Source organism: Neodiprion virginianus, chromosome 2 (genome assembly GCF_021901495.1).
Source record: "Neodiprion virginianus isolate iyNeoVirg1 chromosome 2, iyNeoVirg1.1, whole genome shotgun sequence".
In the NCBI taxonomy this organism is placed as follows: domain Eukaryota; kingdom Metazoa; phylum Arthropoda; class Insecta; order Hymenoptera; family Diprionidae; genus Neodiprion; species Neodiprion virginianus.
In genome coordinates this window covers 4,308,149-4,325,599 of record NC_060878.1, presented here as the reverse complement: position 1 = coordinate 4,325,599, position 17,451 = coordinate 4,308,149, and the positions used below count along the sequence as shown (strand labels likewise).

The window sequence follows — 17,451 nt, the reverse complement described above, 5'->3', positions numbered from 1 at the left end:
GTAACGACGCGTACGCTCTATAGAGACACGGGCGTGATTGATTTGAAATTGACTTAAATCCATTGTTAAACTTATAACGTCTTGGCCGATCCGTCCGACTGTTTGGTGCCGCGATATATATGGGACAGAGAACGATTGCCCAATTTCTTACAACGACTTGCCGACTTGCCGCCGCGTCCGAATACACATACTCGAATCGTAATGTGCGGGTAGAGAAGTTCGTGAAATTGTCATTATCGCGGTCAATGGTTATACACGGATAATACACAGATTCCTTCTAGGGAGCGAGTATGTTGTGCAAAAGGTCCCCGTTTCGTCTATCAAATAAACCCAATTATCAATTCACCGTACGTGCAATTATCGACGAAATTGGCTAATAAAAAGTCTGTAATTAAATTTGGCTCATCGGGTCAGCCGCGTTTTGAAATTCGTTTTTTTTCTTATTTTCTTCTTGTTTTACGATTTGAACTTCGGTGTATTCGTTCGACGGGATCTTGAAACTTATTTTTCTGATGTAAGGTAAGACGAAGGCATGATCAATAAATTATTCTATTTACCTCTGTTCCTGTTCCAGGATCCCGACAGTGAAACTGCTTCCTCGTAAAGTGGCCATTGTTTATAAAAGTCATTCTAACGTCTGCCAGCTTCTCCTCGTTTGCCGGGACTCAACAGCTTCTTAAATACAACTTGTACACAGTGCGGCTAGGAGAATGAAGCCGAAGGGTCGAGGAGTCGTCCTAAGTCACTCAGTGGCCGCGAAACTGCATCGTAAGTATGATCGCAGGATGAAATGAGGGAGCGATAGTGAAGCGATGTCTAGGCGATGGTGTAAGGACGCGTGGGTAAGGCTACAAACGTTTCACTAGTTCGGTGACGACCTTTTCAAGTGACCGTTCGGACCATTCGCCTCGGCCGAAAGTTGTTTGCCGTATACCCATACATTTACACGTGTACGTATCTACTGTATAATATATACCCTGGACCAAAATGTTGTCGTGACTACATCTCGTGTTACACGTCGAAGATAAACTCGACTCTTTACTCGTTGTACAGTTTCAGATTTGACGTGTGCAGCTACATCGAGACCGTCAATTTATCGTCACGAGGATTTATTCTATTTTGTCAATATAAGAAACGAAATAAAATAAGAAACGGTTGCCCGGTCGTTCTTTTATCTCGAATTATTTGACTGTAATTTTTCGGAGTAGCTTAACATTCGTGCGATAAAAGTGACACGTTATTAAGTATGAAGTTCGTCACGGCCCTGATTTTTCCAATATTTGATTATTGCAGTCCAGCTTTTACAAATATTAATGACAATTTACAGCTGAATGCGTGTGTCGGGTTTATTTTTAAGACATCGTGATTTGAACATGTCAGTGTATATTAGCAGAGACCAGGTTGGCTAAAGTTAAATAGAAGAAGAGACTTTTTCACAGCTTGCTTGTTTTACAAAATAATTTGTATGAATTATAATCAATAATTCAGATCGCGGTTAGAGTTTCTAACAAAGGCACGGCGTAAACAAGATGGAATAAAAACTTCGGAGATTCTCGGGTCACGCAGGTGTCGTTTTTTTATTTATTTATTTTTTATTCCTCAGTTATCCCGCGTCTCGCGTTACCAACGGGACCAACTTTCCTATCTACGATCAAAACTCAACGTTCTTACGTAGAGATACATCCAACTTCGACATAGCTCGCGTTGTTCTGAATCCACGTCAATAGCGCGTGGGAGTTGCTGGTCCCTCTCCCTTGTCTGAATAATTGAGAACAATTAATCGTGCAAGGCTGCAGTGAATTTTGCTCCTAAAATAGAACGTACGAAGTCTGCGACAAAATTGAATTTCCGAATTCTAACGAATTAAAAAACAATCAAATTTTGATTAAACAGTACGTAATATAATAAAACCCGTGTCACATTATACTGAAAAATAATAAGAGCAAACACTAACTCGTTGTATCTGACAGTGTTTTTAGGTATGCTAAACAAAAAAAAATCATTAGTCCAGAATGCCTTGAAAATAGTTAAAATAATTGTTGAATTGCTGTAAACAGTATTGTATAACCGAATCTCTACCTTATCATATTACAATAAGCGATTATACCGAACGCACCTTGTATACAATTATGTATAAATAATTGAACAAGTAATAAATATATACATACAATCAAAACCTATGTGTGTAATTTACGTATTCTGCATTGTTGTTTCTATAGATTCAATTTTGCGAAATGAAAGTCATGTTGTCAAGTTTAGTTTTACAGAACGAGGCTCTATGAAGACGTGAATGTATCTTATCGCGTTACGTAAGGGCGTTTGTATCATGACGAAGCCTAAGGGTTGGCACGAGATTCGAGGGCGGATATTCGTTGAATGTTAAGGAGGAGCGGAGCCTGGCAATTATTCGAGCCATTACGGTCGTGAATATTCATCGTCTTTCTCGGAGAGCGAAGCAGAGAGAGAAAGAGAGAGTAAGAGAGAGAGAGAGGGGGGAGGAGGGAGGAAGGGAGGGAGGGAGAGTTCTATTATGCGCAGGTATATAACACACCCACACGATATATTAACATTGTACGGAGTGCTACGATCCCCGGAGGTATAGGATGTAGTCACGAGGCGAGTCCTGGCTAAGGATCGCGAGTGAAGTGGGCGGGAATGGCGTTGATGCATGCCTGCATCTCTAATCTATTTAAATTACAACCTTTCCACGATTTCATTACGATTATACGAGGTCAACGTCGAGGATATCGCTCCACCCTTGGGAATAAATAACTAATTTCACTCGCAGCAGCTGTTTTATATGCAACGATTTATAACACAAGACCAAACTTTCTTACCTAATTGAATTAAACGATTCGCCGCGGGTTGTTTGCGAATTTTTCAAGCGAAATATGTATGCTGCATAACAGGGTGATTTATTTTCTTGACCTTTTTTTTTTCTTTCCCAAGGTGCCGATCGAAAAATTTGCGACAAATACTGGCGAAAAAAAATCGTTGTAAAGCCTGGAGGAGGTAGGAAAATATTTAGAGGTACACGTAAAAATAAATAAAAAATCTTACAATAATTAGTAGCAACCTATAAATATTTTATACCTCCTCCAGGTTTTACGACAGTATTTTTTTTTTTTTTTGTCAATATTTGTCGCAAACTTTATCGCGTGGCACCTTGAAAAAAAAAAAATGTCACAAAATAAACCACCCTAATACACACACGCATAATTGGCCAAGTGAGAGAGTGAGAATCCAGCTGCCTTAAGTCTATTCGAAGATTGGATAAATCCCGCATCGGTACGGTGGAATTGAGTTGCAGCTCAGCACGAGACGGCTGCGCTTTCCTGAGTTATAATCGCTTGCAATGCGGCAAACGCGGCGTTTCAACCCCTTTGAAATTTGAAAAAAAAAAAATAAAAAAAAAAAAAAAATCCCCCGCCGTATGATATAACGGTCGTAAAATTATCGTCGTGAAATTGCGCGACGTCGCGTATACCTTGCGTCCTTTATTTGCAATATTTCAGATATATTTCAGCGAGGTGTACATTATCACAGTGTTCGCAAAAGCTGGGATAAATCCACCGGGATGCGCAGGATAAATCCTCGAGCTGTGCATTGAGTCGTTCGCCTCGGAGTTAACAGTTTAACATATAATTCGCGAAAATTCATATCCGGGGGTCAAAGATCGAGCCTCGCGTTTACTGAATCATCGCTGCTGCCAGTTCCCTGAATACGTTTCAACCTCGCGCGAGAAGGTTGAATTTTTTAGACAAAAATATAAATGGAAATGAAAAATCGAACCGGGTCACTTGAATAATAATAATAATAACAACAGCAGTAATAGTAATAAAACTCGGCACGCAGGGGTTGGATATACTAATTCACCGTGTATCCTCCTCCACCGTGAAGAGTGAATCGAAGATTAAGACTTCTCGGGAGATAAGCCGGTGCCGCAGGTAGAAAATCACACCTTTTTTTCGTCACGCTCAAATTTTTCCCTCTGTATAAAGTAGGTATAACGATGTCAAAGTACGAATGCAGTTCAGCTAAGCGTGATATATTGGGTCTGTATGCGCGCAGGTGTGCGAGAATATAAGATTTCCGTGACGAAAACGCGTTAATTACAGATGAATGATTATTTCGTTTCATTCATATTTCCGAAATTTCCTTCAATTCAAGTTCATCTTTTTTTATCTATTTATTTATTTATATTTTTTTTTATTTTGTCTTCTTATTCTTATACATACATTCGGGCAAATCGAGCCTCAATTAAGTTTTACGCGCCTGGGTAGTTACGAGGCTATTTTATTACGCCGAGAAAAGTTGGGAAGAGTTTTGAAACAGCTAATGATGAGTAATTCACGTGACTATAATACACGCTCGCACATCAGCCGCGTAATTAATAATAATGCCGGAATTAAACGGGATTATAATATCCGTACGCATTGCGTTTAAACGCTGTCGAATATGACGATCGTCTCGCTTTGTCCAGTTTCACATAATTCAGGTAGTTTTGGTAATTGTAAATTAAACCCAACCATCATATTTTCGTTAATTGCTTTTTATACGTGAGCAGCGCGATACGTGCCTGAATTATACAAGTAATGACTGATATTAATTTTTATCCGTGTATACATATAGTATATATACATATATGTTATATATATAAATATATTTATATACGATAATAACGCGCGGATCACGAGCTGGTTTTAACAACGTCTGCAAAGCGAGGCCTCGTACTAGCTCAATGATCAGCTCGCCGAGCTACAGCTTACGCGTAAATCAGAAGAAACGCTTTCCTCTGAATACGCCCTAATAGCCGGCATACGCGGCGTGCACGAGTCCGTGAGTCAAGTGTGTAATATTTTATTATCTATTGACGTTAAGATTTTTTTAAATTTTACTACAGACTAATCCTCTATTTACGACCAAATTAGTCCGCGGCGGCGGCGGCAGCGATGATACCCAACCCACTTTCGCCGAGCTTCAGAGCTTTATGCTCTTGGGTATAATATACGCGTACCGAATCCGGCTATCTTCCCACATAACGCGCTAAACGAATTTAGAAGAATTGAAAGAATAATGAGGGGGGGATATAATAAAGGAGATATTCAAAATACACACCGAATTGCTGCTGTTCGTCGTTATTCCTCCTACGCGAATATCCGAATAAACTCCAGGCTTGCATTAATATCTCATTCAACAATTTTCTATTATATAAGCGTATATACATGTGCCATAAATTTTTATTCCGTAATATGTAATCCGATGCCTTTGTTGATCTTGAATAAAAGGATTGACCAAGACAAATGGTAATTGAATTTATTTACACTGGATGCCAGTGGTTCAAAAAATACCGTTTCACAGATACATTTATAACCATTCGGTTATTCGTATTTGACATTACGCGAGACAATACCGAAAATAATGAAAAATTATGAATAAAATTAGTAAACGAAAGCGATCGTATGTCAATTAATGTTCAAAGTTTAATTTATATTAAATTATCATTCTGTCAAGTATTCAAGTACCTTATTCTAAACTCTCGTTGTATAATAAATGAAAATTAAAAACTATTTTAGAAAATTTGCAAAATTTTAGTCTCGATTGATATCGTGACCCAGTTAAAATTCTCTACAAAAATATCTATTTTCCACTACTGTCCGTATAATCGTCAATGAATCATAAAACTTCGAAAAGAAAAAAAAGTTTTCCCCGTGCATGTTAGTTCCATAAGATACTTCGGTCACAAAGCGGACTACCTCGGAGTTCATATAAAGAGCTCAAATTTTCAGGGAACTTTTTTCTTTCCATCAATTTCAAAGCGTTTAAGCCCCCGGGAGCATAAAAATTCCGAAACAACCCTGTCAATGAGCACCCTAGCGTACCTAATGAAAAAGGACGAAGTATTTCGAAGCCGGGATTCCCTCCTTTTCGGGACCGAGGACCAACCCTGTCCCCTGGTCCTTGGACCAGACGACGGTATGCGGTCGGCACACAATGTAGAATATATACGTGGGCGGTGATTTATCGCTGTGAAATTTGAGCTACTGCTTTTAACCCGGTTCTTCGCTGCCGTTGCGGCTCGGCTCCGAGGCGATTTCAACCGACAGCGTTATTCGGCTTACGTAAGTTTCTATTACGAACCCCGCGAGAGCGTGTGTGCGTTCAGTGGCCGGACGAATATCTGAAATTCCTCGATCTAATACGTCGGACGGTGATTTTACCGCTGAAATACCGATACGGAAAAGGTCTCGATCGGAATCAGGGCCTGAACGAGACGCGGTGCGTTATGGGTACGGAACCCGATTCCGAGCGGCAGAGTCGGGACCAAATTATCGGTGAACATTGATCGAGCGAGCAGATGTAAGAGAATCCTACTCGGATTCTCGAAACACTTGTTATCCGTAGTTTGTTTGTTTTTATTTCTTTTATTTTTCACTCTCCACTTTCCCCGTATCCCTTTTTCTTACGCTTCGATCTTCGATTCGGTGTTCCACTACCGCGGAAGGAAGAGATCATCGCGAGACAAGCGATGGCTGGTTGGAAAAAGGAGAGAGATATCTAAAGCATCTCGATCTACTTGAGACGGTTTTACGGTTCAGGGACTGCCGCAAGGTAACGACGTATAAAATTCACCTAGATATGCGGCTGTAGGTGTACGGTAAATAAACTTCATCATGTACGACCGGAATCTGAACTGGACACAATCGACCGAAACAATCGCATTCCTCAAGTGCATTCGGACTTTCTAATAAATCCCACTATAAACCTGGCACGTAACGCACACTTGTCGATAACGTGCAGCAACTGCTGTTGCATTGCACCTAGCACGTGGGTGCACGCTGAAAAAAATTTCATTTCTTACAGTAACTACAAAAATTGAGTAAAACAGGTATCGTTGAAAAAAACTGTTCGAATATTGTTGGTATTACGAAAAACGAGGTACGCCTAACCATTTTGCGATATCGTCGATCCTTTTTTGGTTATTGCAACGCTGAATCAGTTTCTGAGGTTTGCTCTACTTTTTTATTTAAGCAAGGCTTTAACGTCGATTTATCGTTGCACAAGCGTTGAATTTTCGCAACAGTTGCTGGAAAATATAGCAACAGCGATCGCAATGAGAAAGAATAGTAACGGATACTAGAAAACTAATTTTCATTTACTACCCAGAACTATATTCTTCTATTGTGGTAAAAAATGAAAATAGTCGAGGACTAAGCGGTAGCCGGAACTAATAATTTCTCTCAGTGCAGCCGTGCAACGTACGCGTAGGATTTGAAAAAAGTTCGTTCAACCTTGAGCAAAGAATCGATAAAGGCAAGAGAATTTCACCGCAATCATCGACGCATCCGATTAATCGAAATTGCGATCAATTAGAGGGTACATGTACCTACATGATATCCTAGGGTACTTGTAGCGATGCAGGTTTGCGTAGGATTCTATTCGTGGAATACAACAAGAGCGATGTGACCGCGTTGCTCGATCAGAGCTGGCGCGCCTTTCGGGTGTCACATCTTTTTAGATTAATTAAGAGATTCCGCCCGGTTAATTGAGATCTTTCTTATCAATAACGTTCATCAAAATGTCCGACCGTCTTCGGAGCCGATCTCTGCCGGCACTGTGCGTACGCACACACAAACACATCGCCACTTGAAAAGAGATAGATAGAGAGAGAGAGAGAGAGAGAGAATGAGGGGGGGATATAGAGGGGAACGGGAATAAAATTCCCCCCTCTCTGTCCCCTGGATGAAAAATGCGCTCCGCGAGTAAAAAAGAAAGGAGTGAGAATTCAGCGCAAAAAGGAAGAGTGATAAGAAGAAAAAAGATTAATCTTTCGCGTTCTTCGATGCGCAGCTTACTTCCTCGATCCCGATGCTGCTGTTCCTGATCTGCGTTGTCATTCTAGGCTGAAAATGAGCCGACTTATGGTTCAGGCTCTCTCCGTCGTTCACCGTAACTCCGACTTCCTCCTCCCACCATTCCTCTCCTTGTTCGCCGTTGCTCGATAAGCAATGCGAACTTGACCCGTTCACTCTTTAAAATGAAAATATTTACTCAAGATGCGTTTGTTCGAATAAAGAGATACTTTTTGGACGCGTTTCAGGAATTGAGTTTCGTTTCTTTCGTCAAAATTTGCGTCTTTTTCGCAGATGTGAGAATAATTCTACAATGTAAACAGCAATTGACGATTATTTAACATGCGGTACACCTCGAGAAAATTGTAAAAGACGTTATCATACAAGGGAAGATCCGTTTTCATGTTGGAAAACTTGTCGTATTGTGACAATGGATTCGACGTGATATCGGTGGATACCTTTCGGTGCTTTCTCGCACGACGTTTGACGTGAAACACGTCCGGAGAACTGAGACAAGCGATGAGTTATACACGCTGCATGTTTCTGACGCAGGGGTTTCGATTCTGATTAAATTTATACGTTTCCTATTGGTCCCTGTGAAGGTAGTGTCATAAATATGCCCAATGCGCATACCCGCATCACCTGCTGAGTGCACGTATATACGGAATTTAATCAAACTCTTACAATTTCAAGATATTGCTTTTTAATTCCCCCGTCCCGCCCTCCTCAACAGATCGTATATTACTTGCGCACTGTTAAACGCCGTGCGTATATGCAGCAATTAGAGACCCCTGCATATATAACGCGTCATATAACGAGTAGAAATTCATTATTATATTATACGCAGGGCGATGTAGGAGACAGAAACGGATGCAAATATATCTACCGATTTGAATGCGTACGTCATGTATAGGTGGGGAAAAATACCTTCGTGCACGTGTACGTCTTGTACGTCACCAATGTCCCTTACAAGATGGAAAATGAATAACTATCTGGAAGAATTTCAGCTCCCATGCGTTCGGTGCCTGCAGGGTGAAGGAGGTGAAAGGATTGATAGAAATACGGTTCTTTTTTTTTTACCCTAATGTGTTGGCCGTACGTGCTTTACGCGTGTATCCAAAATTGTGTGCACGTTAAGCCCGTTGAAGTTGGGTCGAACGCAATTACGTTGACTGTGTGATTAGAGCCGTGTAGTTAAACGAAGGAGTCCGCATAGCTTCGGAAGATATTAATTTTTCAGAGCAACTTGAAAGTTGGTTCTTACAGCTCCTTATTCTCTCGTTTCATTTCTACTCGTTCCAATGTCTTGACTGAATTATAACGCCATTTCGCTGGTATACAGGTACACTCGTCTCAATTGAATTTTATTTTAGCCTTGGATGCACAAAATAATTATAAATTCAATTGGGTCAACCAAAGTCAAGTTTAATTAATTTTCACGTGAGTAAGGTGCAGCAGATTTCTAATTCGGTTGCAGCGATAGATGAGGTTTGCCCTTAGCGTAAAATTCCATTTAATTATGCTTCATTATTTATACTCCATTGCGTACAGCCAGCAGTATCGGTTAGCAAGTATTTAAGGAAGTGTTCAATTAGTTTAACATTGACTGAAATACATGCAGCGTTGGGAATTTTGCAGGGTGAATGCCTGGTTTTATTCCGTCGTTGATCAACCTGCCGAGTATTCGGTGAATGTTTTTGGAATCGAGTCGTTACTAAGGCTGCCTTTGGTTGGTAGAATTGACTGCTGGGACGTCATCAAGCCTGCGCGTTCGAAGCACTTGTTTCCACCAATGCGAGGAGAGTTTAGCAGTTCGATTCCTGTGAGGACTGTTTGAGTCTACGGCGAACATACCGAAATTCAGTCTGTAAATAATCGGATATTAACGTATCGTCATCGAGATATCGAGTTAAACAAGGCCATTCGAAACGTATGTAATCTATTGGCGATATCGCTTACGTGTAACCGTTATTCCATTCAAAGCTATCCAGCAGACTCCAGGCCATGTATCGTTCAACTCGACAACCGTCACGTTTGATGGCAGTGAGCATTTCTTTCAGGTAAGCGCGATGGTAATCGATTCTCTTGTGATCATTCAATCCACTTTCGTCAGGGTATCCATTTTCATGGACGAACACCTTCGGGTTGCCATACAGGTTTTTCACTTGCCGGAGTACGTGGCCAAACCCTTCGGGTACAACCTGAAACTCCGGGGTAATTTGAGAATGTGAAGATTAATATTTCACAGATTTTCAACGAGTCAACTTTTCACGATATTCACCCGAAACCATGCAATTGATTCCGCAGTACTCCTTGGATCGCGACGATTTTCGCGATCCATGTCGGCAGAGGATACAAATTCGCTCGTGTAATGATTCATGCCGTAGTAATCGGATGTCCCGCTATAAAGCAACGCTGATATTAGATATTTCTGTACGATAATTGGATCGAGTAGAAATTGATAATCGTATCGGATGTTATAAGCATGCGAGACAAAGATTGATGAGGGTGTTTCTATTCTGGCGAACAATTATTCCGACAGGAGTAACAGAAGCCTGGAATGTGGATGATGAAAAATTTGGGTTCTGTGAATCTTTCATTGGAATCTAACAATAGAGCAGAGAGATACAAACTTGATGTAAGATATCCACTCGGGAGAAAATTCTAGCAAGCTTGATGCTGCACGGCCCTCGGCTTTGCTGATCTCAGCAATTTGCGTTTTTACCACCTCGGAATAGTCACCAAGAAAAATTGGATGCATTATCCAGTCACTTGACAATTGAAATTCCCTCTCTGCAGCGACTTTGTCGCTGGTGTTAACGGGTAGAAAAGCCTTTGTCACAACAACCAAGCCGATTTGGCCATGCTGAGTTGGACGGAACTCTTCGTCGTACATGTGATAGACTCTGGCATGAGCTTTTAGAATGTTATGGCCGCACAGGTATTTTGCTCTGGCACTCAGATTCTTGCCTGAAAAGATCACCGCTCTTGACAAAGTACTGGAAATAATTTTTCATACCTTGATTTTGAAACTGAGGGACTTGGCAGAGACCTGGTGCTAAGTACATATTGCTGTAGCCCATTGCACAGAAAACAGCTGGCTCGTTAATTGTTGAAAATAGTTTAACGCTTGGTCCAAGCTCTCGAAGAATAACTCTCGCGTAATCCACAAACCAATCGACCATCAGCTCGTTCGTCCATCCTCCCATATCTTCAATAATTTGTGGATGATCCCAGTGATACATCGTTACTACGGGTTCTATACCGTTGGCCAGTAATTCGTTGATCAAGTTTTTATAGTACCGTATGCCAGCTTCGTTCGTCACATTGGTCAAGGGATTCGGAATTATCCGTGGCCAACTGACGGAGAACCGATAGCTATCGAACTGAAAACGTATATTACGACGGCGTGAAGTTAGTCGCGAATAGCGAATGAACGGAAGGTTGTATTCGGTAGCTTACCCCGAGTTCCTTGATCAATCGTACATCTTCTTTGTATTTGTTGTACGAATCGCAGGCAAGGTCTCCGTTACTTCGGTCAGCGATACGCGACGATTGATTGTGCGTGAAAAAATCCCAAGTGCTCGGACTCTTGCCTGAGGAGAAGTGGAAAAAAATCGTCGTTAAGAAACAAGCGAGCACGTAATTCGAATCGGAATAAGAAATATATTCGATTTTAATTGCTGAATGATTAAAGCGTAAAAACCGTACCGTCGACGTTCCAAGCTCCTTCAATTTGATAAGACGAACTGGAAACTCCGATTTTAAAATTTTTGGGAAACGTTAAAGCTGCGACTTCGCAATGAACGGCCCTAGAAAAATAAAAATAATTCTGGAATCGATTCTAACATCGTTATTTCGGAATGCCGATCAAACTGACTTCCAGTAAATCGCCCAGCAAATGGTCACAATGATCCAGGAATTCTTCATGACTTCCTAAATTCGATACAGTACAAATATGATTTTCTCGTAGGTCGAAGCAGAGAATATATTGCAGTGTACGTCTCTAACGAACAGCTATACAGTACTAACGCTGGTCACCCATGTCGTACATATATATTCTTATACGGAATAGAAGATTTAGTCAAGTTATATCAGTTTGAATGTAGTACAAAGTACGTTATATAAATTGTGGGTGGCTTGCTAAGACGATAATAAGACGCCCTACGGAAGACATGATTAGTTTGAAATTCTGATAAAAAGGTCAAGGGCGGGGTTATCTCTTGATATTCGTCGTTTTCGTGCAAAACGCACGGAGAACGCGCGTGGCAATCTGATAACATACCCGATAACATACATGCGTAGTTGGACAAACATTGGTAGCAAAAATCGTTAGGTTGCCAAACCTCGTTGCGTAAGATATTGCAGATATTCGAGGTAAAACTTGAGGTTGAAATCATGACTAATCTGCAGTGATCTAGACAATAGCTTTTCCGCTTCGCATGCATGGTCACGAGAAATAATTTTGAACACAAATGAAAGTCTTTTGTCAGTTAAAACCGAACGTTAATATTCAAGATATTTCTTTTTGAATGATTACTATCGGAGTTGAACAACTAGACGTCTAGATTTCGAGATGTTTTCCGAAAGTGTGTATATATATGTATATGTATATATATTAGGGTGGGCCAAAAAAAATGAGTATTTTTTTTTTTACTTCATACTCCGAAAATCGATTGCTAGATACCTCTAAAGAATTCTCACCAAATATGAGCTCTTAATTTTGATAACAAGGTCCTCCGCTTTACAATTTTGCATTTTTTACTGAGTATTAGAAACAAAAATTCATATCTCTTTGACAACTGTTCGTTAAAAAATATCTCTCCTCATATTCTTGTAGGAAATCGAACGCTCTACAAAAAAGGTCTCTTACAATTTTTTCCTAAACCTTACCGTTTAAAAGATATCAAAGCTTAAAGTTTAATTATTTTAAGAGAAATTTCTGTTTTGCTTATGAATTTTTTAACTCGCTCACAAAAAATTTTGATGAATTGCGCAACTGATAGTTTTGTAGGAAATTAACTGCTCTACAAAAATGGTGTCTTATGATTTGTCGATTAAAATAAGCGTTTAAAAGATATTCATCGTCAAACTTCAATGCATACTAATTTTAACAGTTTTTGATGAATAATTCGAAAAATTTCAATTTAATTTATAAGTTTCATGAAAATTTATTCCAATGTGAGTTCCTAAGAAGAGAGAAATGTTTTAAACTATTTTTCTTCTATTTTTTCAGTTCTATATATTATATATTTTTTAATTTTCAATTTTTAATATATATTTTTATACTATTTTTCTTTTATTTTTTTAGTTCTATATATTATGCATTTTTTAATTTTTAATTTTTAATATATATTTTTATACTATTTTTCTCTTTTCTTAGGAACTCACATTGGAATAAATTTTCATGAAACTTATAAATTAAATTGAAATTTTTCGAATTATTCATCAAAAACTGTTAAAATTAGTATGCATTGAAGTTTGACGATGAATATCTTTTAAACGCTTATTTTAATCGACAAATCATAAGACACCATTTTTGTAGAGCAGTTAATTTCCTACAAAACTATCAGTTGCGCAATTCATCAAAATTTTTTGTGAGCGAGTTAAAAAATTCATAAGCAAAACAGAAATTTCTCTTAAAATAATTAAACTTTAAGCTTTGATATCTTTTAAACGGTAAGGTTTAGGAAAAAATTGTAAGAGACCTTTTTTGTAGAGCGTTCGATTTCCTACAAGAATATGAGGAGAGATATTTTTTAACGAACAGTTGTCAAAGAGATATGAATTTTTGTTTCTAATACTCAGTAAAAAATGCAAAATTGTAAAGCGGAGGACCTTGTTATCAAAATTAAGAGCTCATATTTGGTGAGAATTCTTTAGAGGTATCTAGCAATCGATTTTCGGAGTATAAAGTAAAAAAAAAAATACTCATTTTTTTTGGCCCACCCTAATATATATATATATATATATATGTATCGGTACAAACACGATCGCTGATGTACAAGTAACCAGCAACGCAGCATATTTGTTTTATTTCTTTGAAAACATCAATTTTCCACCACCAATGATAGGTATTATTATTCTTGGATCACTAATCGTTGACACTTGGTGCAACTTCTTCGAGCTATTGCGCGTCTCCGATCTTCATCATCCGGTAAACAAATTGACAGATTGGCGATATGTATCGTGAAATCTTTCGAACGCTTTTTAATTCTCCTTCGAAAGAATCTTACATACTCTCCAATTACTTAAGATCCCGATGGAAGCGGATTAAAATTTTCTTTCGTCCAATTGTCTTCTGTTATAAAAGTTGCACCAACGAAAGTGCTAAAACAGGATCCTCGCATGGTCTTGCAATGGTTTGCAGCTGAGCTTTTAAACGACAATTACAGTATTGATTTCGGTATTTGCCGATTGGGTTGATACAGCAAGTTCGTGTATCGTGGCGTCAGAATGTCTTCGCTCAATTTTCGGACAGAATTCAGGGGATAATTGAGAGGTTCCGCGATGTCCGGACATTCATTCATCCCAGATATGCAAAAATTTCTCCGAGCTACATTGACGCGATGACGCGGATACGCGCCTTTGTGTTTGCGTAATTTTTTCGGCGATGGTGTTCGCCCGCAGGAATTTATACGGTTACATGTGTGTATAAAAACACACATGCGTGCGCCTACACTTTTACATTCTCGGCGAGTTTGATACATGACGAGGCAGGATTTTGCAACGAGTTCGCGAAAAACGACAACCGTTACCTTCATTGTCGATTCGACGACTCGCTTAACCGTGTCTCAAAATCCCGAACTGACATCGGTATGGGTAGACGTACACGCGGTTTGTATCCGCGAAGAGATTCGCGGAGCGAACGTAAGGTTCTTTCTTTTTACTTGAGCCTTGTTCGTTTTGCCGTTTTCTCTTCTCCTTTATTTTTCACTTTTTTTTCCTACTGTAATTCGAATGAAAATCAGATAGTCCACATTGCGCCCAGAGCCACTGACGTGGATGCAGGCTGTGCCTATAAACTCTGGCACAAATTGTTGCCGTCGCAAATGATGTCTAAACGGCCCTAATAACTGGGCGTTATGTGGTCGGTCGGTACGACGGATAAACACCGACACAAACAACAACGTCTACCTTAGGCGTCGCACGCATTCCTGTATATTAACAACCCTCACCTACACTCGCAATACAACCCGGGTACCTATCCTCGGACGTGTTTACCGCGAACAAACAAACAAACAAACAAAGAGATGGATAAAGGGAGATAGACGTGCGAGGGGAACGAGTGGAAACGAGACGACGGTGAAAAAAGGTAACTATCGGAACCAATTTTCGAACCGCTGAAAAAAATTAAGACCCCTTAACGCCGCGCGGACTTCTTCGTTTAACTTCACTCCTCTAATCACAAACGTAAACGTAATTGCGCTTGACCCAACTTCAACGGACTTGATGCGCTCACACTTTTAGATCTAATTGTGTGTGGGTTATACGGATATATCTGGATACGCAAACTCTACTTTTCTTAGTACTTTCTTTCTGTCTACGCTGAGAAAATTTTGTAGCAACGCTTGCTACTTTGACGTGGTGATCGATATTATGCGCCAGTATAGTTGTTGGAACTATGGATCGTAGCGTCTGATACTTGAAAATTTAGTAACCGTTGGCATTTATAAAGTAACGGATGCTATGCAACAACTCGATTGCCGTTACTCTACAATATACACTGTGTTACGTGGCATTAAATACTAATTTTCGCAACTTGAACTAAAGTATTTTGCGATTCTTCAAATTTGGATTTCATTTGTTTAAAATTTCGGAAAACATCTCGAAATCTAGACGTCTAGTTGTTCAACTCCGATAGTAATCATTCAAAAAGAAATATCTTGAATATTAACGTTCGGTTTTAACTGACAAAAGACTTTCATTTGTGTTCAAAATTATTTCTCGTAACCATGCATGCGAAGCGGAAAAGCTATTGTCTAGATCACTGCAGATTAGTCATGATTTCAACCTCAAGTTTTACCTCGAATATCTGCAATATCTTACGCAACGAGGTTTGGCAACCTAACGATTTTTGCTACCAATGTTTGTCCAACTACGCATGTATGTTATCGGGTATGTTATCAGATTGCCACGCGCGTTCTCCGTGCGTTTTGCACGAAAACGACGAATATCAAGAGATAACCCCGCCCTTGACCTTTTTATCAGAATTTCAAACTAATCATGTCTTCCGTAGGGCGTCTTATTATCGTCTTAGCAAGCCACCCACAATTTATATAACGTACTTTGTACTACATTCAAACTGATATAACTTGACTAAATCTTCTATTCCGTATAAGAATATATATGTACGACATGGGTGACCAGCGTTAGTACTGTATAGTGTTATGAGCTGGGTTGGCTGAAGACCAAACCACTCGATGCGTATAACGCTTAGTTGAGACTAAATTTTCCGGATATATTATTTGAATTTGTTGACACCGTTCCCCCCTTAATTAAACTGGCTTTGATGTAAAAATGGTCACTTACCTTTGTTGTTAGCAGTTGATTTTCGGGCTCTGTGGGGCGGCTCTGCGTGCTCGGCGAGGAGGTATACGGTATTAAATGACTGGTTTACACTCGATATGGGTTTAATTACAATTATACGTTTATTCGAAAAAATGAGATTAGTTATGTACTATGGTAGAAAGGAAGTTTGTGTTTGAGTAAAATAACGCGGAGTTTGCTCAGCGCTTGACGTGATTGGATTTTGTGATAAAAAACTGAGAGAAAGACTTCTTCTTAAAAGCTGACTGACTACTGATCGACTACTGTTTTTTGACTACCCATTGACTACTCATTGACTACTCTCTTTTAAAAGATTCGGGTGGTCTTGTCTGAACTACTTCCTGATTGGTTACCAGTATCCTTAAGGGATGCTGGACCAATCAGGAGGGCCTGATAAAATTTTGAGTTTTTCTATTCGTCAAGACTACCCCCGCCCATCGGGTACGGTGTAGCATGAGACTTTATCATTAACTATCCCGCCTTTACCACACGTGCGGGTAGGAATTTCCGTTTTATGTTTGTATATAATAAAGATATCCTTATTTTAATGTTCGGGCCAATATTGCCCAGACAGACACTTGAGATAGACCCATACGGATCTATCCGTTGCACGTGTTCATTTCCAGAAGTTATAAAAAGGTGATAAAGAGAGCCGTATGCATGCAATGCATACGGAGACGCAAAAATAAAAGTAAAAGATAAAAATATAAAATATAAATGTATTAAATTAAGAGGTAATAAAAAAGATAAAACTAGTGGGTAGGGGCAGAGGAGATCGAGGATGTAACACCTCCCCCCTCCGTTTCAAATGTTAAACGTGTGTTTAACATTTGACGTTCACGTAGATGATCTTCAAGCACACTGGTGGGAATAACTTTTATTGCTTGCGAATGAGGTACGACCGGTGGGTTTTCCATGTCTTGTTCCTTTGTCGAAGTTCCTTCGTTGTTCTTGTTGTGCGATTGGGGTTTTCCCAAATGCGTTAGCAGGGTCGTTAATGAGCTGAGTAGTGCCCCCAGCAAAAGTATGCTCCAGCCATAAATGGTGT

At 39.6% G+C, this 17,451-nt stretch overlaps 1 protein-coding gene across 1 annotated transcript; it reads right to left on the bottom strand.

Moving 5' to 3' along the window:
- Positions 1–9,200: 9,200 nt before the first annotated feature.
- LOC124298091 (myrosinase 1-like) lies at positions 9,201–11,872 on the bottom strand. Its single transcript, XM_046749692.1, has 8 exons — positions 11,734–11,872; positions 11,565–11,665; positions 11,316–11,449; positions 10,906–11,239; positions 10,487–10,823; positions 10,135–10,255; positions 9,813–10,054; positions 9,201–9,718 (listed from the first exon to the last, which is right to left on the bottom strand). The coding sequence occupies exons 1-8, from the start codon at positions 11,781–11,783 to the stop codon at positions 9,568–9,570; spliced, it is 1,470 nt and encodes a 489-aa protein (XP_046605648.1). The 5' UTR covers positions 11,784–11,872; the 3' UTR covers positions 9,201–9,567.
- Positions 11,873–17,451: the final 5,579 nt, after the last annotated feature.

Coding starts and splice junctions, on each gene's coding strand:
- LOC124298091 (XM_046749692.1), bottom strand. CDS start 11,783: ATGAAGAATTCCTGGATCATTGTGACCATTTGCTGGGCGATTTACTGG. Junction 11,450..11,564: donor AGGAGCTTGGAACGTCGACG/GTACGGTTTTTA, acceptor ACTTCTCCTCAG/GCAAGAGTCCGAGCACTTGG. Junction 9,719..9,812: donor GAATGGAATAACGGTTACAC/GTAAGCGATATC, acceptor GATTATTTACAG/ACTGAATTTCGGTATGTTCG.